This window comes from Arvicanthis niloticus, chromosome 4, assembly GCF_011762505.2.
Source record: "Arvicanthis niloticus isolate mArvNil1 chromosome 4, mArvNil1.pat.X, whole genome shotgun sequence".
Classification (NCBI taxonomy): domain Eukaryota; kingdom Metazoa; phylum Chordata; class Mammalia; order Rodentia; family Muridae; genus Arvicanthis; species Arvicanthis niloticus.
In genome coordinates, this window is record NC_047661.1 from 15,309,325 (window position 1) to 15,331,288 (window position 21,964).

Sequence of the window (21,964 nt, forward strand, 5' to 3'; positions counted from 1 at the left end):
TGTTTGAAACTATTAAGAATGACTGATACATGAACATAGTTGTGAATTGGAAAGATGAAAAGGGGGATATGTCTCTCTCTGCTTCTCAACCTCCCCATTCCATTTCCCCTTTACAGATCCAAGCAAGTTGGCTAGTGTCTAATGTATTTCCAGGAATTTACTAGACTGCACATTAGTCTTTACTTTTTTTGAGCTAGTATCTTATTATATAATAATATGTAATCAACTCAGGCTATCTAGCAACTTGAAGTGTAGCATAGCTCAGACTCACCATCAACTAACAATTCTCCTGCCTCAGCATTTCTTGTGCTTGGATTACAGGCTTGTGCCACCCTCTCAGCCATATAGTAATTTTTCTTTTTTCCTTTTTTTGTTTAGACCAGATCTCATATACCCTAGGTTGGCCTAGAACCTATTCCACAGCCCACAGCTGGCATTTAATCCATGAGCCTCTTTTCTCAGCCTTTTGAGTACTGGATTATATGAGTTACCACATCTTTCTAATTAATTCTTAAGGAGTGACTCTAAACTTTAAAGTATTTATACATTAATTTTGTAGCCAATATTCAGGATTTTTCCATCTGTTTGACAGGTAGCAATTACATTTTCTTCTGTTTTGAGAAAACACTACACTAATTTTATGTTACCTGTATGGTTTCTATATAGGAATGGATTATTTGTATTTTAATTTTTATTCACTTCAGGAGCTCCTTAAAATATGAGTGTGAGAAAATAGTATATTAAAATTAGAATTTTAAAGTTGTTTACTCTGTAGTATATTAAAATAATTGAACATTAGCCCTAATTTCGGGGAGGTAGTAGTAATGAGATATTAAGATGCTAGAAGTCTTACTGAAATGTGGATATGTTAAAGAGTTGTTCCAGTTACTAAGCAGTCTGTTGTTTTTTGCTTCTATGAAAATAGTTGCCCAAAGTAAAGGGTTCTGTTAAAGATCAGAGCCCCTCTTTGAGGCTTCAACTACTGACTGCCTGCTTCAGCTTGGTGAGGTTGAAGAACACAGAGGCAAAACATGGAAGCATCTGACCTGTTACGTTATCTTCCTTAGATCAACCTCTCCACTTCTCCTACACCTGCTCAGCTGATGAACCGTTCCCAGACTTCCAGTTCTACCAGCGGCAGTATTACCCAGCAGACTATGCTCCTAGGGAGTACCTCTCCCACCTTAACGGCCAGCCAAGCTCAAATGTATCTCCGAGCTCAAATGGTAAGATACAAAACACCAGCTTTTCAGAGTCTAACTACTGGAGGGTTCAGTGTTTCTGGACTTGATGCAATGAGGCATTTTAAATACTTGAGCAGTATTTAACAAGTAAGTGTGTGTGTAACAAGTAAGTGTGTGCGCATATGCTCAGCCTTTGTACATTTAAAATTTGTATAAAAATTCCACTTTGAATTGTAGGCCTTTTTGGTAAAAATATTTTTTAATACTTAGTAACTGATTTTAAAAACTTTCTTGCCATTTCAACAATTGAAGCGCTTTTAATAATTTTATAGTTTTAGTACTTATAGGTATATATAAAATCATTTATTCTGCTGACATTGAAAATTTGAGGAAATAGTTGGAAATATTAAAACCTTAGTTTTTAACTATAAGTAGGGATTTGTCCTCGGACCTTCTTGAATCTGGATTGGAGTTTGACAGTTTTTCAGATAATTCATAGCTTTGGTTATTATTGTCTCAGATTCTGTGATATTGTATTTTATGTGTAATTCAAATTTTTTTATTAATATAGAAATGTTAATTGATTATAATTAGTTTCCTACTGATTTCCTGATTTAATTGTTGAACTTTTTAGAAGGAATGTAGACAAAGTTAGACAAATGTTTTAGCATATATATGTGTTTTTATATAAGCCATATATATATGTATTAGTTAATTTCACAGTATTAGAGATTGAACCCAGGGTTTCAGGCATACCAGGCAAGCATCCTATCGATATTCAGCATCTTCAGCCTCCCTAATATACAGGTTTCTGGCCAATGAACTGGATATACATCTGATCCCAGGTCTTCATTTGGAGTTGGCTGGGAAGTTCCCAGTGGTATTTTTGGTGGGAAGTGATGGGGCACAGCTCTTATTCTGCCCATGGATTGTGGGGTACACATCATGTTTCTCTTGTGGTTGTTTTTCTCCTTAATACTGTGTTTCATAATATGGTTTAAAATTATGTTGAACCATTTGATTTTGTGTGTGTGTGTGTGTGTGTGTGTGATGATTTTGACCTTTAAAATGGGCAATTCATATAACTCAGTCTAATGGAACATATTCCTTTTGGAGTGGAGTGATTTGAGACTGCATGCTCTGAAAATAAGAACATTTGTGGGTGAATTTACTTAGACTCAGTAGGCGAGTAAAGAATTAAAGTAAAAGATCTAGAGGAAAGAAGGGGCTCAGGAGTGGTGGAGGGGAATGGGACAGGGATAGTGACTATGATCATTATGTATATACATGCATGAGAGTCACAGTGAAAGCAAGTGTTGTATATTTAATACCCACTCGTAAATATTCAAGATTAGAAAATATTCCTCATTGACTTTAGTTTAAGTAGCAGTAAGGTGAGTATTTCCTGGAATGACTTTAGAATAGTGTATCTAAGCACTCTGAAAACTACCCTACATTTACATTTAGAATAAATAGCCTTTTACAGACAGTTTTAATCAAGAGCAACCTTACTTTGTTCTATAGCTAGGTCCCTTGTAGTGGAGAAATTGTAGTATAGTATGTGGCATTGTTATCTGTGTGGACTGAAGAGACTTTTTGGTGTTTCTTTTCCTGTTTCTTACCAGAAATTAACCTAGATCCTAACATAGTTTTATTTTCACTTAACATCTTAGGAATCCTGGGATAGGAGCTTTTATTTGGAACAAATTGGTTTGAGAATTTTATATCTTCAAAACACATTTTTTTTTCTTTGAGTAGACTTTTTTCCTACTCTCAGAATTGTGAACTATTTAAAGCTGTCGATGGTTCTTTTGAGCTCTTTGATCACAACCTTCTCTTTGTCATGTGAAGCCTTTTGCTTAGGAGGTAGTCCTAACTGGCATTGTCTCTTTGTCACAGGGTTCAGTGTCTTGCCTGCTTGCTGCACATTGTGTGTGGGACATGTTCTTTAGTCTCAGGCTGTTACTTTTGGTTTTCTGTCTGTACAGCTGATTTTCACACCTGCTACCACTGTGGCTGCTGTACAGTCTGACATCCCTGTTGTCTCGTCGTCACCGTCACCTTCCTGTCAGTCTGCAGCTGCTCAGGTGAGACTGTCTGGCTTCACAGTGTGCCCTGAGGGCTGTGTCTCCTCGGAGGGACGGGCACTGCACTCTCAGTTCAGCCTCTGCTGCAGAGGGCATGGCCATGCCTTTCAGGTGAAATTCATATGACACCGAGAGCTTTGAGAACATGATTGTTTTATAGAATTGACAATGTAATTGAACAGAGATTTAGGTTATTAGGTGTTCACCAAAGTTAATGAGAGTTTTATTAATCACATTATATTTTTACTTTTATTGTATACTAGATTCCTTTTTTATGGGAATTATATATTTTTTGTAGATTTCTTTGTAAGCAGTTATATAAAACATAAGCCAAAATGGATGATAGTTTTAAGTTTAAAAATGCATTAAATCAGGCAAAATTTAAGTTAAAAACGTAAGTAGAATATTTCATTATTTGATAGTATGGAAAACTGAATATTAACTTGTATCTTATTCACAAAAATAAACTAAAAGTAGAATATAAACCTAAAGATAAAAGTAAAAACTTAACTCTGGACAGCATCTCTGCAAGCCTAGGGTAGGCAAGGCTTTCTTAGGGGACAAAAGAGTTTAACTAGAAACAGAAATAGTGATGAATTGGATTTTATTAAAACTAAACAGTCTTTACAGAATCATTACAAAAAAATAAGTACCCAGGTTGCAGGATGGGAAAACTACTTACAATAAATGTATCTGACCAGAGAGTGTACCTAGAATATCTTTAAAAAGCCTATAGTTAATGATTGATTATGAGGTTAGTTTGGACAAAAGATTTGAAGAGATAGTTTTTTTTAAAAAGATGATATATAGGCCAGGCATGGCACACAGCTTTAATCCCAGCACTTAGGAGGCAAATAGGTCTCCATGAGTTTGAGGCCAACCTGGTCTATGTAGTGAATTTCACAATGACCAGAACCAGTAAGTAAGACTCTGTCTCATCAACAACAACCCCAAACAAAAAATGGGCACATGGAAAACATGTTCAACATCATAGATCATTATATATATGCAAATCAGAACCATAATGAGCATTATTACACACTCACCTGCATGTCTGAAAGGACTGGTGAGCTACAATAGTTTATGACAGCTAAATAGTCTTTAAATGCCAAATGTGTAAGCAGATGGTGTCGTATTCATACAGTGGGACCATACTCACAGGTGAGAGGAGCAAGTCACAGGTAAACACTTAACAGCGTGGTTGGCATGAAGCCAGACACAAGAAATGCACCTGGGATTCTGTATTTTTAAATTTCCAGAATAGGGGAAATTTTCCATAGTGAAAACATGAGATTAACGGTGTTCGAGGCAGAGCGGAAAGATGGAGGAGGATGTTTTGTGTGTTGGTGGGACGGTGGTTATGTGGTGTATACTTGCTGTCAGAACTCATGGAACAGCTGCACCCATTGTACGTGCTACCTCAATAAACTCCATAAAGTTATTTAGATTCAGTAAACTTTCAGTTAAAACAATTGAGTAGATTTTATGTGATGCTATTTTTGGACTTAATGGCAGACTCATATCGTGTCATTTTTGGCCTCTTATTTAATTACATATTTATAATATCTTTTGTTCATTTGGGGTGTGTTTTCAGTTTTCTCTTTTGACAGGGTTTTGCTGTGTACTCTTGGCTGGCCTGGCACTTGATGCAGGCTGCAGACCTTGAACTCAAGGCAGTGTTCTTGTCTCAGTGTCTGTCCCAGTGCTGGGGTTACAGGCTTGAGTCACTGTCCCTGCTGCACTGTGTTTTCATTTCATGTTTTAGTTTCTGGTAAAATGTAAGAAATGAGGTAGTAACAGTATTGTGTGATTTATTTATTTTACTTTTTTTTTTTTTTTTTTGAGAACCTCTTTGTGTATTAACTAACACATTTAATAATAAAAACTAATTTTCATGCATTAGTTGTAAAGTGTGTGACCACAGTTTTCCTAACTTGCTCCTGATAAGTAGCAATCAGTAGATGCTAAGCTCCATTTTTTTTTTTTTTTTTTTTTTCGAGACAGGGTTTCTCTGTATAGCCTTGGCTATCCTGGAACTCACTCTGTAGACCAGGCTGGCCTCGAACTCAGAAATCCGCCTGCCCCTACTTCCCAAGTGCTGGGATTAAAGGTGTGCGCCACCACTGCCTGGCCAATTTTTTTACTTACACTGGAAGTGATACTTTGCTTGTTACGAGGAACAAATGAGGCCCCTTGTAAAACTACTTAGCACACTGCCTGCCACATAACAAGAATATCATATCTACTGATTACTGTTTTTATTTGACATTGCCTGAAGACAAATCACACATTTGGTTTTTAGTTTTCAAGAGGCTAGAAATGAAGAGAGGAACATAACTACTTAAATGATTTATAGTTTCTACACTAAACCACTTGCTTAGGAGATTATGACTGTTTAATGTAGTCTGGAGCACAATTTGCTTACCTATTTTTCGTGCTGAAAATGTTCTTACAAATCTTTAATTCAGCTAATATAGTTTATGAAAGTTGTCTTCTGGTACACTTGGATGTGACGTATCTGAGTGGCTCTGTGAGGTCTGATTTAGTTAAGGCTTTCAGGAGAACTGGAGGAGTATTGGTCTTTAGGCATTTTTCTGTGAATACTATGCTCTTGAGGCTGGCAGTGGTTGGTTGGTGATGCTGACCCAGTGAAGGTGTAATTCCAGGTTCAGTACTGTTGCTTTTCAAACTTTCTAGTTTTTAAAAAGATTTGTAGTTTAATAATCTAATTTAAACTACAAAAGTCAGTATATCAGTTAATTTTTCCTCAGTGAAATACACACACATGTATGTATGTATGTATGTGTATGTATGTATGTATGTATATATACACATACATATGGCCTAGTCTCATTGTGTACTTCTAGCTGACCTGGAAAAATATATCGATCAGGCTGGCCTCAGATCCAGCTGCTTTGCTCTGGAGTGCTCAGATTCAAGGTGTGCACCACTATGACTGTCACAAAGGCGTGTGTAGAAGAGTAAGAAATCGTCCTTAGGAAAGGGCACTGTGGGGAATGCTGATGTGAAGAGACGTGATCTCATTGATTAAAAACCTGGGAGCTAAAGCTCTACTGTGAACAGCGTGACACTGACTCCCCGTCTCTTGTGCAGAGACAGGACGCCATGACAATGTCTGCAGTGTTTGATTCAAGTTTAAAGGATTTTAAGACTATTTTGGCAGTGATATATTCATTATATATCATAAAATGTTAGAGTGAAGTTAGGAACAAAAACCTCATGCTCAATGTCAGAAGGTTTTTATAATGTCATAGGCTTGGTTCAGGGGGAATGAAAATTAAAGCCAGGGTCTTAGCATGGATTTTTTTCCCCCCTCAAAAGTGATAATGTCAAAGGAATCGTAATTCCCCAACAGTAAATAAACATTACCTTTGGTTTCTATGTTGTAATTTAGTTATATCAAGTTGATACATGAGTGAGGATGGCAGCTGGTTAGTTAAAGTCTAAAAGTTCATATTGACAATATCTTACTTAACTGTGGAGAAAAGTATACTCTCTTCCAGGATTGCAGGAAACAGCAAGAGTGTTAGAGAAATTGGGGGGAGGGCAGGAAGGGGGGGGCAGTGCAGGTGTTAAGTCTCCATTTACTGCTTACACACTTTTTATTCTGAAGGACTCGTTCAAGATTTCCAGGTTATTTATTCCTGGTTGTCATTATCATATGGTCTACTGCATGGATCATTCGTGGAAAATGTTATATTCTCTATTATGTAGCCTTTCCTGGAAGAGTTTATTTTTTTAGTTATTTATTTATTTATTTACATAGTTTTGGAGACAAGGTCTTGCTATGTGGCCAAGATTGTGCTGGAATTAATGATGTATCTTAGGCTGGCCTTGAACTTGTTTGTGATCCTCCTGCTTCTACCTTCTGTGTGCTAGGACCCACTATCCTTGATACAGTTGTTTTTTCTTCTTGTAATACTGGACATACTAGAAAAAGGCTCTCCCACCTAGCTACATCCCTGTTCTCCCAGAGACATTTTAATGTACCTCCACCCAGACACTTGATGGAGTTTGTTAGTAAATATGAACAAATTTTAGTGTTAGCATAAGAAACTTAAATGGACCTTTCAAATAGTTATATGATGTGTATTTCAAAATCAGATGTAAGAGAATATCCCAGACTTAGGAATTGTCCCGTTTTTGTGGTTCTGAATGACGAGGAGTGGAAATGTCATCGCTGAGGATAAGAGCCTGTTAGCTCAAGTCTCACCATTCACAGATACTCCCACCAGTAATGCACACACCAGCTAGACATTGTGGGAACATCCTGGAGTGGAGGAAAGAGAGTTCTCACAAAGGACTTCAGGAAGCTCTTCTGAGAGAGGGAAGGGCATTATTGGACTAGGAATAAGGGCTTGGGAAAGAATGACATTTCAACAAGCAGGGCAAGAACAAATGAAGGATGTACATGGTGCATTTACAGCACAGTGAAAGCAGTTTGGCCGGGACATGAGAACTGTAGACTGGAGAAGAGAAAGTGGGTTCAGTGTGATCGGGCTTACATCATGAGCTTCTGATTGGCAACCCAAGGAATACAGTACATTTTACTTCTGTGAAAAACTTTAATACTAATGTTTATTAATATATGTTGGCACACAATGGGAAATATGTGAGGAACATCTGAGAAGCTCAGTATGCTCTCACTCAGAAAGTTTTTCCGATGGTAGTATTAGTCAGTTTTTGTTGCCATGACTACTAACCTAGGAGAAACAATATAAAAGGAGGGAAATTTCTTTTGTCCTGTGGTTTCAGTTCATGGTGGGCCCTTGCTATCCTTTTCTGGGGCATAGAGGCAGAGCATCATGGCAGGGAGTGTGTGGGCCAAAGAGACAGACTGTCATGTCAGGGAGTGTATGGTAGACCAACTTGTTTACTTTTTGGCAGACAGGCAGAGAAGGTGGCAGGAAAGGACCAAGGCCCCAGATGTCCTCTTTTACAGATCTGCCTCCTAATAGTCTATTCAAATTTGTAAGTCCTTTTGCTGAGTAAGCACTGAGGAAGGTAGCGTTCTCCTCCATCATTCCCAAAGGAGCTGCCTCCAAACACATGCATACGGCACCAAGCTTTTAATACATGTGTCTTTTGTGATGTTGAATGGAGAGGTACTTCATTTCTTCAAATTAACTGTAGCTACAGAATTGGTTGAAGCTTGCCTGTCATGAACATTTATTTGCCTTCTGTTGACACTGTTTGGCATTTGACAGGGATTATAGCCTTGAGTACTAGCTAAGGTGGGTATAGAGTCAGGACACCGAGACGGCAGACGGTACAACTCAGCAGCATGTCTATGTTGGAACTTCCTTTGACTCTCCGAGGACCATTGCTAGCATTAACTGTATTTGGTGGGTGTTCCAGATAGGAAGAAGCCATGCAGCTTTTGGTGAAGCATTTTCTGCTTTTCTGTTGAGAACGGTATAAGCTCAAACGAGATGAAATGGGATAAGCCTGTCAGTTTACAGTGGTTAGAATGGCCCTGGTGTAGGCAGGACACACAGACCCCTTTCAGAGCTATGTATCATATTTCAGCTCAGAAAAGCCAGTTCTCAGGAATGATCTGTAACCTTATTTACATTTAAGTTCCTGATATGCTTCCCATGAGTATCACGATGGAGTAGCTGATTGGATGAGTCAGGAGTCTGGCAGCACTGCCCTAACACGGTTAGTCACTTTCAGTGCAGCGGCTTGCAGAGCTCTCTCTTCACAGTTACAGATCATTGCTGACAGCCCTCCCCTCAGTCTTTGTTTGGTTTTCATTTAGCCCCTCTTGTTCTTCCCATCCTCCTGCTCTTCATCACTCACACCGGCCCATACCTGCCCTTAGGACCTTTAAAACCTGCCACATAACATTTAAGATGCTCACTTAGATGGGCAGCTCTCCTTTCCCTAGGGATCAGTGAGTTGTCGAAGGAGCTTGGCTCTCCTTGTGTAAGAGGCATAATAGTCATTGCTGTAATTGTTATAATGTTTCCCATATGAGCTAAAGCCATCTGTTTTTATCTTTACTTTTTGTTATGTGGTTCTTAGGTTCAGAATTTAACATTACGCAGCCAGAAGCTGGGTGTCTTATCTAGCTCACAGAATGGCCCACCAAAAAGCACTGGTCAAACCCAGTCCTTGACAATTTGCCATAATAAAACAACAGTGACCAGTTCTAAAATCAGCCAACGAGACCCTTCTCCAGAGAGCAAGAAGGGAGGAAGCCCAGGTCTGGAATCTCGGAGCACAGCCGTCACACGGACATCAAGCATTCACCAGTTAATAGCACCAGGTGGGTAAATGGTCTTGGAAAGGAGCTGTCTCATAGCAAAGGGTGTCTGCTACCTGAGTAAGACTGACACTGTTGAAGCACTTTAAAACGAGAAGGTTTGTCAGCTAAAGAAGACCTCATTGAGTAGCTTGAGAACAACACGAAGAATGCCTAGTAGCTAAAACAGATTATGACAGCTGAGAAGATGGTCTGCCATTGCTGTTACTTGCCACTTGACTAACATCTTTATGTTGTGCTGGTCTCCCTTTAAGTCAGTAAAACCTTTTAGCTCTTAAAAAAGTATGTCTTAGCTTTAGTAGAACATTTTTAAAAAGTTTTTAGAAAAAAATTAAGTGTATTTTGTGTAAGTCATTAGTAGGAATAATTTGTTACTTTTCAAAACAAAAGATTTTGCAAATAAGGACATGATTTTCAACCCCTCATCTACCACCACCACCAGTGTGGGACTTCATCTTTCCACTCTTACCAGGCTATTATGGTCTCTTCTGCAGGTAACCCTGCTTCCTAGTTCATAAAGTCAAAACCTTGGGCTTTCTAGAGGCAGGTCCCTGTTTTTTGTTCTATACTGTTGAAATCTACTTCTTTCCCCATCTAGACTCTCTGTGTTTGGTACTGGGATTGAATCTAGAGTCTCACATGCATTCTACACAAGTGTTCTAATATGGAGTTATATCGCTTTAACTTCTTTTCATATTTCTTCTGTGTTATTATTGTCAGTGTTCTTTCTTTCACCAAATCTCAATCGTCTGATTTCTCTAAGTTGAAATGTGTCCTGACTCTGAACTTTCACAACAGGCCTTGTTTATATGCTTCCTGAACTCAAGCTTCCTTACTAGATAGCAAATTTCTTGCAGGTGGTCCAGTAGTGATTTGAGCATTTCTGCTGTGATAGCATTGATTTTTAGCACACTACTTGATTATGTCATAATCTTCTTTCAGCTTCACCTTTTAGTTTTGATAGCACTAAGTTGTGCTTTATACTCATTTGTCTGTGAAAGGTAGGCAGCTATGTATTTGGTGAATCAGCCACTCAGTTTTCCACACTTACACTTTAGAAATTATCACACAGTGATTCCCATTAGCGTTATTTAGTTATCACAGTGCTTAAATCTTAGATATGTACGATAAACTTTGCTAACAAATCCTTTCATGCTGTAATTAGATGTGTTTTCATTTTTATAAATCTCTATGTCCTGTCTGTGTTGTCTCTATGACCAGATAATTGGGTTTTTGCAGAGCATTGTCTGGAGTATTGTCAGCCTCAAAGTAACATCAAAAGGACTGTGAGAGCCAGTGGGGAGTACCATTGGCCTCCTCAGCCTGAAGTGACTGGGTACTTGAGGGTATAGTTTCTAGTGAGACCTGCCATCTTATTTTTTTCTTTAGCTAGAACTATGCCAACAGTCATTTTAAATAGAGAAAAAGACTAAACCCTCTATTTGTATTCTAATATAGTTGCCTAATAGTTACTATAGTAGACATGGTTACTGTTTTCTTGCATGTATTTTTAGGGTGTAAAAATCACTTGATTTTCTTTACCATTTGTCCTTAAGAGTAGAAGCCTTTCCTTGTTAGTAATTCTATTTATTTATTTATTTATTTAGAAGTAGCTCAGGCTGGTCTTGAACTCATGACAGATCTTCGGTCTCATCCTCTGATATCAGCCCAACTGATAATTCTGATAGTTTTGTTTTTTAATATATAAAGGTAACTGGGGTGCCCAGGATCCTTCAGTTACCCAAACCCTGCCTCTCCAGAATACCACTCCCCTTCTGCCCCTCACTTGGTCCTTTTGGCTGGGGCAGACACCTAGCTGGTCTGTTCCTGTGAAGACACTATATCCTGAGCCATTCTAGAGGAGCCACTACACTCAGAGCAGCAGGATTTCAGGATTCCAGAGGTGGCCTGAGTCCCAGGAGCTCTTCCACTCAGGAGCTCAGGATCATAGGATCACAGAGACATCTGGACCCTGAAGAGTTCTGACATAAGTAAGATAACTGGAAAGACAGGCTCCAGCCAGAGACAGTGAGTGTAGGTAGCATTAGAGTTGACCAGATGGTGAAAGGCAAGCACTAGAACATAAGCAACAGAAACCAAAGTTACTTGGCATCATCAGAATCCAGTTCTCCCACCATAGCAAGTCCTGGACACACCATCACACCGGAAAAGCAGAATTCAGAATTAAAATCACTTCTCATGATGATGATAGAGGACTTTAAGAAGGACATAAATAACTCCCTTAAAGAAATACAGGAGAACGCAGGTAAACGGGTAGAAGCCCTTAAAGAGGAAACATAAAAATCCCTTAAAGAATTGCAAGAAAACACAAACAAACAGGTGAAGGAATTAAACAAAACCATCCAGGATCTAAAAATGGAAGTAGAAACAATAAAGAAATCTCAAAGGGAGACTACCCTGGAGATAGAAAACCTAGGAAAGAGATCAGGAGTCATAGATGCAAGCATCACCAACAGAATATAAGACATAGAAGACAGAATCTCATGTGCAGAAGATACTATGGAAAACACAGACACAGTTGTCAAAGAAAATACAAAATGCCAAAAGCTCCTAACCCAAAACATTCAGGAAATGCAGGACACAATGAGAAGACCAAACCTCAGGATGATAGGCATAGATGAGGGTGAAGACTCCCAGCTTAAAGTGCCAGTAAATATCTTCAACAAAATTATAGAGGAAAACTGTTCTAACCTAAAGAAAGAGATGTCCGTAAGCATATAAGAAGCCTACAGAACTCCAAATAGACTAGACCAGAAAAGAAATAGACTAGACCAGAAAAGAAATACCTCCCGTCACATAATAATCAAAACATCAAATGCACAAAACAAAGAAAAAATACTAAAAGCAGTAAGGGAAAAAGGTCAAGTAACATAGAAAGGCAGACCTATAAGAATTACACCAGCCACCAGGCTGTGGTGGTGCACAACTTTAATCCCAGCACTTGGGAGGCAGAGGCATGTGGATTTTTTGAGTTGGAGGACAGCCTGGATTACAGAGTAAGTTCCAGGACAGCCAAGGTCCTGGAAACCTTGTCTCCAAAAACCAAAAACCAAAAACCAAAAAAACAAAACAAAACAAAACAAAACAAAACAAAACAAAAAACAACAAATTACACCAGCCTTATCACCAGAGACTATAAAAGCCAGAACATCCTGGACTGATATCATTATCATACCCTGAGAGAACACAAATGCCAGCCCAGACTACTATACCCAGCAAAACTGTCGGTCACTATAGATGGAGAAACCAAGATATTCCATGACAAAACCAGATTTACACACTATCTTCCCACAAATCCAGCACTTCAAAGGATAATTGATGGGAAACTCCAACATGAGGAGAGAAACTACAACCTAGAAAAAGCAAGAAAGTAATCTTCCAATAAACCCAAAAGGAGATAGCTACACAAACATATTTCTACCTCTAATAACAAAAATAACAGGAAGCAAAAATCATTTTTTTAATATCTCTTAATATCAATGGACTCAATTCTCCAATAAAAAGACATAGACTATCAGACTGGATACATAAACAGGACCCAGAATTTTGCTGCATGCAGGAAACACACCTCAGTGACAAAGGCAGACACTACCTCAGAGTAAAAGGATGGAAAACAATTTTCCAAGCAAATGGTCTCAAGAAACAAGCTGGAGTAGCCATTCTAATATCAAATAAAATCAACTTTCAAGCCAAAGTAATCAAAAACGATAAGGAAGGACACTTCATACTCATCAAAGGAAAAATCTACCAACATGAACTCTCAATTCTGAACATCTATGCTCCAAATGCAGGGGCACTCACATACATAAAAGAAACTTTGCTAAAGCTCAAAGCACACATTGCACCTCAGACAATAATAGTGGGGGATTTCAACACCCCACTCTCACCAATGGACAGATCATGGAAACAGAAACTAAACAGAGACACAGTGAAATTAACAGAAGTTATGAACCAAATGGATTTAACAGATATCTACAGTACATTTCATCCTAAAACAAAAGAATACACTCTTTTCTCAGCACCTCATGGTACCTTCTCCAAAATAGACCATATAATTGGTCACAAAACAAGCCTCAACAGATACAAATATATTGAAATAATCCCTTGCATCCTATCAGATCACCATGGACTAAGGCTGGTCTTCAATAATAACAAAAACAATGTATGTGGAAAGCCCGCATACATGTGGAAACTGAACAACGCTCTACTCAATGATGACTTGGTCAAGGAAAAAAATGAAGATAGAAATTAAAGACTTTGTAGAATTTAATGAAAATGAGGACACAACATACCAAAACTTGTGGACACAATGAAAGCAGTGCTAAGAAGAAAACTCATAGCTCTAAGTGCCTACAAAAAGAAACTGGAAAGAGCATACACTAACAACTTGACAGCACACTTGAGAAAGCTTTAGAACAAAAAGAAGCAAATACACCCAAGAGGAGTAGAAGGCAGGAAATAATAAACTCAGGGATGAAATCAACCAAGTAGAAACAAAAAGAACTATAGAAAATATCAACAAAACCAGGAGGTGGTTCTTTGAGAAAATCAACAAGATAGATAAACCCTTAGCCAGACTAACCAGAGGGCACAGAGACAGTATCCAAATTGATAAAATCAGAACTGAAAAGGGAGACATAACAGCAGAAACTGAGGAAATTAAAAAAAAATAATCAGATCCTATATTTCAAAGGCCTATACTCAACAAAATTGGAAAATCTGGATGAAATGGACAATTTTCTAGACAGATACCAGGTACCAAAGTTAAATCAGGAGCAGATAAACCATCTAAATAGTCCCATAATCCCAGAAGAAATAGCAACAGTCATTAAAAGTCTCCCCATCAAAAAAAGCCCAGGACCAGATGGTTTTAGTGCAGAATTCTATCAGACCTTCAAGGAAGAAAGACCTAATACCAGTGCTCTTCAAACTATTTCAGAAAATAGAAACAGAAGGAACAATACCCAATTTTTTCTATGTAGCCAAAATTACACTCATACCTAAACCTCACAAAGACCCAACAAGGAGAGAAAACTTCAGACCAGTCTCTCTTACGAATATTGATGCAAAAATACTCAATAAAATACTTGCAGACCGAATCCAAGAACACATCAAAACAGTCATCCATTGTTACCAAGTAGGCTTTATCCCAGGAATGCAGGGATGGTTCAGTATTTGCAAATCCATCAATGTAATTCACTATATAAACAAACTCAAAGGAAAAAACTACATGATCCTCTCACTAGATGCTGAGAAAGCATTTGACAAAATTCAACATCCCTTTATGTTAAAAGTCTTGGAAAGATCAGGAATTCAAGGCCCATACCTAAACATAGTAAATGCAATATACAGCAAGCCAGTAGCCAACATCAAACTAAATGGAGAGAAACTTGAGGCAATCCCACTAAGATCAGGGACTAGACAAGGCTGCCCACTCTCACCCTATCTATTCAATATAGTACTGAAAGTCCTAGCCACAGCAATTAAACAACAAAAGGAAGTCAAAGTGATACAAATACGAAAGGAAGAAGTCAAAATTTCACTATTTGCAGATGATAGGATAGTATACTTAAGTGACCCTAAAACTTCCACCAGAGAACTCCTAAACCTGATCAACAACTTCAGTAAAATGGCTGGATATAAAATCAACTCAAACAAATCAGTAGCCTTATTTTACTTGAAGGATAAACAGCCTGAGAAAGAAATTGAGATGACACCCCTCACAATAGTCACAAATAATATAAAATACCTTGGAGTGAATCTAACCAAGCAAGTGAAAGATCTGTATGACAAGAACTTCAAGTCTCTGAAGAAAGAAATCAAAGAAGATCTTAGAAGATGGAAAGATCTCCCATGCTTGTGGATTGGCAGGATTAATATAGTAAAAATGACCATCTTGCCAAAAGCAATGTACAAATTCAATGTAGTCCCCATCAAAATTCTTAATCAATTCTTCATAGAGATAGAAAGAGCAATTTGCAAATTCATTTGGCATAACAAAAATTCTAGGATAGCTAGAACTATTCTCAACAATAAAAACTTCTAGAGGAATCACTATCCCTGACCTCAAGCTGTAATTCAGACCAATAGTGATAAAAACTGCATGGTATTGGTATAGAGACAGGCAAGTTGATCAATGGAATAGAATCGAAGATCCAGAAATGTACTCACACACCTATGATCATTTGATCTTTGACAAAGGAGCTAAAACTGTCCAGTGGGAAAAGGACAGCATTTTCAACAAATAGTGCTGGTTCAACTGGAGGTCAGCAAATAGAACAATGCAAATCAATCCATTCTTATCTCCTAGTACAAAGGTCAAGTCCAGGTGGTTAAAGGGCCTTCACATAAAACCAGATACACTGAAACTAATAGAAGAGACGGTGGGGAACACCCTTGAATACCTGAGCACAGGGGAAAAGTTCCTGAACAGAACACCAATGGCTTATGCTCTAAGATCAAGAATTGACAAATGGGACCTCATAAAATTGCAAAACTTCTATAAGGCAAAGGACACTGTCAATAGGACAAAACGACAACCAACAGATTGGGAAAAGATCTTTACCAGTCCTACATCCGATAGAGGGCTAATATCCAATATATACAAAGAACTGAAGAAATTAGACTTCAGACAATCAAATAATCCTATTAAAAATGGGGTACAGAGCTAAACAAAGAATTCTTAACTGAGGAAACTTGAATGGCCGAGAAGCACCTAAAGAAATGTTCAATATTCTTAGTCATTGGGGAAATGCAAATCAAAACAACCCTGAGATACCATCTCACACCAGTCAGAATGGCTAAGATCAAAAACTCAGATGATAATAGATACTGGTAAGAATATGGAGAAAGAGGAACACTCCTCCATTGTTGGTGGGATTGCAAGCTGGTACCACCACTCTGGAAATCAGTCTGTTGGTTCCTTAGAAAACTGGACATAGCATTACCTAAGGACCCAGCTATACCACTCCTGGGCATATACCCAGAAGATGCTCCAACATATAACAAGGACAAATGCCCCTCTATGTTCATAGCAGCCTTATTTATAATAGTCAGAAGCTGGAAAGAACCCAGATGTCTTTCAGCAGAGGAATGAATACAGAAAATGTGGTACATTTACAGAATGGAGTATTACTCAGCTATTAAAAACACTGAATTTGAGAAATTCTTAGGCACATGGATGGAACTAGAAAATATCCTGAGTGTGGTAACCCAATCACAAAAGAACATACATGGTATTCACTCACTGATAATTGGTTACTAGCCCAGAAGCTTGAAATAGCCAAGATTCAACTCACAGACCACATGAAGCTCATGAAGAAGGAAGACCAAAGTGTAGGTGCTTTGGTCCTTCTTAGAAGGAGTAACAAAATACTCAAGGGAGCAAATATGGAGACAAGTGTGGGACAGAAACTGAAGGAGGGGCAGACTGGAGACCATTCCACCTGGGTATCCATCCCATGTGCAGTCACCAAAGGTAGTCGCTGGTGTGGATGCCAGGAAGTGCATGCTGACAGGAGCCTGATATAGCTGCCTCCTCAGAGGTCTGCCCGAGTCTGACATATTCAGAGGTGGATGCTCACAGCTAACCATTGAACTGATCAAGGGGCTTCCAATGGAGGAATTAGAAGGAGCTGGAGGAGCTGAAAGGGTTTGCAGCCCCATGAGGAGAGCAACAATAACAACCAACTAGAGCTCCCAGGGTCTAAACTACCAGCCTGGGAGCACATAGGGAGGGACACATGAGTCCAGCTGTATATGTAGGGGAGAATGGCCTTGTTTTGCAAAAGTGAGAGAGGAGATCCTTGGTCCCATGAAGGCTCGATGCTGAGTGTGGGGGAACTTGAGGGTGGGGAGGTGGGATTGTGGGGTTAGGTAGGGGTACATCCTCATAGAAGCAGGAGGAGGGAGGAGGGGATAGGGGTTTCCTGTGCCGGGGTCGGGGGTAATGGAGTAAGGGGATAACATCTGAAATGTAAATAAAATATTCAATAAAAAAAAAAAGGAAGACCCAAGTGGATGTGGGTAGCATCAAAAATATATATATATATGTAAAAGTTCACATTTAAGCAGTTTTTAAGAGTGCTTTTTTGTCTTTTTTTTTTAATCTTTTTTTTTCCCGTTTAGACAGTAATTCAACATTTAGTGAAAAAGTCCTCTATTGGTTTATCTAGGTACCCTGGAGGTCCCAGGTCAAAGTCTGAACTAGAGTGTCTTTTTGCCTTGTCACTTCTTTGTCCTCACATGGACTTTCCTGTGAGTGTACAGTGTTGAGGGGGGTCTCTCTGCTACTTCTGTATAAACTTTGTTTGGGGGTTACTTGCTTATTTTGTATGTAGGGTAGTGTAGGCAGCACAAGCATTTCAGAGTGCATGTCGAGGTCAGAGGACAACATGTAGGAGTTGGATCTTGCCTTCTGCTGTGTGGGTCCCAGGGATTGAACCAGGTCATCAGGGTTGGCAGCAAGTGGCTTTACCTGTTGAGTCACATTGTCAGCCCTGGATCTCTTTTTATTGGTATACAAATCTCTGCTGTGTTACGGCCTTACTCCCAGGATCTCTTGTGACCTTAATTTCCTGGCCTCTCCATCTCTAAATATTGCCACTTTGTGGGTTTGGTTTCAACATGTGAATTTGGGGAAAGGGGAATAAACAGTTTACAATATAGCCCTGGACTCAGGACTTGATATGTGATTTTAGTTAATCTGGCAAATATTGGATTAGTTTAGTACCATGTATACTTCATGGAGTTGTAGTAATTACTGAATAAAATGATATATTATTGTAAATAATGAGCAATTATGTCAGTCATTAATCTTTTAAGTATTAGGCCACTCTGTCAATAATAAAGTGTTCATTAAAGTTGGAGAAAGTCACCAGTAAAGCACAGCTTTCTAGACATGGTCAGCTTTCCTCGTTCACAATCCTTGTCCTCTATTTTAGGATTGTCCCTGCACTCTGACTTTTGATCTGAGAAGATTTTAATTTAGATGAATAATAGACTTTTACTTTACTAAAATACCAGATTGATTACCTACTAGATCACAAAACGTTTATTCTAGTGGATGCATTACCTGTGTTCAGGAGCATGATCCATATGAGGTTGGAGACACTTAGTAGTTAATTATGATTGTTCTTACAAGGACTAGACATCTGTTCCTAGACCCCATGGCGGATGGTTCACAGCCATCTGTAGCTCCAGCTCCAGAGATTCTTGATGCCGTCTTCAGGCCTTCCCAGTAACTCACACTCAGGTGCACACACCACACATGGACACATAATTAAAAATAAAGTGTTTGGGAAAGGTGATAAAATTAAATTATGACTTTGTCTTTTAAAGGGAGGCAAAAAGATCTATTTCCTTATCTGAAAGAAGGAGGAAGCCACTTCCTCCACAGCCGTTGTATGTGTATTGATGAGAGACTTGAGAGCACTTAGAGAACTGCAGGATTTCATTCACTGTTCTCTTTTGAATACTGTGTAGCAGAGCTGTCACCACATTGGTAAAGGGCTGACCGTCTTAGTTTGAATTATGTGAAAATATTTGTAGATTAAATTTTAGACCAATTTTTTTCAGTTGTTGATTTGAATCTGTGACATAGGCATTCTAAGCATCTGTTCTAACACTGAGCTGTAACCTCAGTCCTCTGTCTAAAAATAATTAGGAGATATCTATTGACATTTCTAAATACTTTTTGAGATATTAATTAGATGCTAATTTCTTTAAAGGACTGCTATAGTTTTTAAACAAATCATTTTATATGATTTTTGGCTGTGTATGTGTGTACCTCACATGTTCCTGGTAACTGAGGAAGGCAGAAGAGGGCACTGGATCCCCTGGGACTGGAGTTATAGGTAGTTATGAGTAGCTGTGTGGGTGCTGGGAGCCAAATTTGGGTCCTTTGAAAGAACAGCCAGTGTTCCTAACTGTTGAGAAGTCTTTTCAGTCTGATCTCTAAATTCTAAATTTTAATCAACTATAAAAATGTTTAACAAAAAAAGTTATTAGAAGTTTATATAATGCTGTTGTCTTAAATGAATATAAAATGGTGAATATAAATATGAATATAAATAAAATGACAAAATAATATGAATATAAATAAAATAATAAAATGATGAATATAAATAAAATGATGTAAGTTGTTATATAACATTTATATTTTCATTGCAGGATTAAAAAATTCTGTTTTTATATTTGATATAGATGACTATTTTGTTTGGGGGCGGGGCGGGTAGAGACTTTGACACGGAGTTTCCTTATAGCCCTCAATGGCCTGGAACTTGCTATTAGATCAAGCTGGCCTCTAAGTCAGAAATCTGTGCACCTTCGACTTCGCAGCGCTAGGATTAAGGGTGTGCCTGCCACGCCCAGCTTAGATGGGTTTACTCTTGTGCAGTATGAAGCAATTGTTTATCTTCCAGTACATTCAGTTTCCAGTTCTAGATAGGTAGGGTTTCATTAGCTTCTACTCTGTAAAGAGGCATCATGGTGGTGACCTTTCACAACTGAGGGTGACCCTGTCTAAAGGTATCACTGTTGTGAGCATCTCTGTGGAGGAGATCTGATACCAGTCACCTTATCCTTCATTCTGGGATTTCCACTGAGTGGAAAGGGATAAACACCATCCTCACTTAGGTAGCATGATCTCATTTCTTCCTTCTCTGCGAGAAATAGATTGCTCACTGAGATTTGGACTGGCTTGAGCACTATAAGGTTCAGTCATGTGTTTTGCTGAATTGGAGTTTTATGTGAGACAGTTTTCTTTCTGATCAAACAATTAAGACTTTATCTGAGCTGAAATGCTTACTTGGGAAGCTTTCTAGTTAACTGATTTTGCTATTAGTTTGAGACATGTTTTGTCATAGATAGGATGAGATCTTTGGTCTTGAAGTCACCCTTATGTGTACTGTACTTGTTGAATGATGATCCTTCTCCTGCAGAGAAGAGACAGACTCCAGTGCATAGACCTAAGTGCTCAAAGCTAATGAAGCTGCTCTGATGACAGGAGGAGTAGAACAAATGCAGGCCTACGTATGTAATTGTACACATGTGATTGCACATATGTGATTGTACACATGTGATTGCACATATGTGATTGTACATATGCGATTGTACATATGCGATTGTACATATGTGGTTAGGTTGTTTTCCCTTCAGCATTTCACAATATAGTTCACTTCATCTAGTATTTTTAGCCTTGCAGGGAAAATATGTTGTCACAGAATTTCAAATTATTCATGCCTGAAAGACTTACAGTAGACTGCTAGTGATTATGACTCTGATGTGCAAAGTTTCCTCCTTTAGGTTTATGTAAAACTATTTTGTTTTGAAATCAGTACTAATTGTCATTTTTTTCTCTCACAGCTTCATATTCTCCAATTCAGCCTCATTCTTTAATCAAACATCAACAGATTCCTCTTCATTCACCACCTTCTAAAGTTTCCCATCATCAGCTGATATTACAACAGCAACAACAGCAAATTCAGCCAATCACCCTTCAGAGTCCAAGTCAAGAGCCTCCCCCATCCCAGCACTGTATCCCACTCCCAAACCATGGCCTTTCTCCGGCTCCCAGTAATGCCCAGTCACAGCATTGCTCCCCAATTCAGAGCCATCCCCCACCTTTAACTGTGTCTCCTAATCAGGCACAGTCTGCACAGCAGTCTGTAGTGGTGTCTCCTCCCCCACCTCATTCCCCAAGTCAGTCTCCTACTATAATTATCCATCCACAAGCACTTATCCAGCCACACCCTCTTGTGTCTTCAGCTCTTCAAACAGGGCCAAATTTGCAGCAGGCTACTGCTGATCAGGTACAGTCCACAGCACAGCTGAATCTTCCATCCCATCTTCCACTTCCAGCATCCCCTGTTGTACACATTGGCCCTGTCCAGCAGTCTGCCTTGGTGTCCCCTGGTCAGCAGATAGTGTCCCCAACATCACACCAGCAATATTCAACCCTACAGTCATCTCCAATCCCGATCGCAACCCCTCCACAGATGTCGGCATCTCCTCCAGCTCAGATCCCACCACTGCCCTTGCAGTCTATGCAGTCTTTACAAGTGCAGCCTGAAATTCTATCCCAGGGCCAGGTTTTGGTGCAGAATGCTTTGGTGTCAGAAGAGGAGCTACCTGCTGCAGAAGCTTTGGTCCAGTTGCCATTTCAGACTCTTCCTCCTCCACAGACTGTTGCGGTAAATCTCCAAGTGCAGCCGCCGGCACCTGTTGATCCACCAGTGGTAAGCCCTCGGCAGCTCTTTGACTTTCTTGCTGAACTGAACGTAAATCTGTTTCTCCCACACTATGCTATACTGCTAAGTCTCAATGCCTATGATTTTTTAAGCTTGTATTTTTCCTGTGTCAGATTCTGACAATGTATTGTATAA

General features: G+C 39.0%; 1 protein-coding gene across 9 annotated transcripts in view; it reads left to right on the forward strand.

Moving 5' to 3' along the window:
• Phc3 (polyhomeotic homolog 3) overlaps positions 1-21,964 on the forward strand; it is a 79,601-nt gene that overhangs the window by 18,842 nt on the left and 38,795 nt on the right. For 7 of the 9 annotated variants that reach the window (XR_013109750.1, XR_013109751.1, XR_013109753.1 and 4 more), the window contains exons 5-8: positions 1,068-1,226; positions 3,173-3,271; positions 9,320-9,563; positions 20,946-21,817. Coding sequence is in view for 4 of the 9 variants with exons in the window: in XM_076932216.1 (XP_076788331.1) it covers positions 1,068-1,226; positions 3,173-3,271; positions 9,320-9,563; positions 20,946-21,817 (1,374 nt within the window). In the remaining 5 variants the exon portion in view is untranslated. The remainder of the gene's footprint in view (positions 1-1,067; positions 1,227-3,172; positions 3,272-9,319; positions 9,564-20,945; positions 21,818-21,964) is intronic. The other 2 variants (XR_013109752.1, XR_013109754.1) reach the window with 1 other exon arrangement.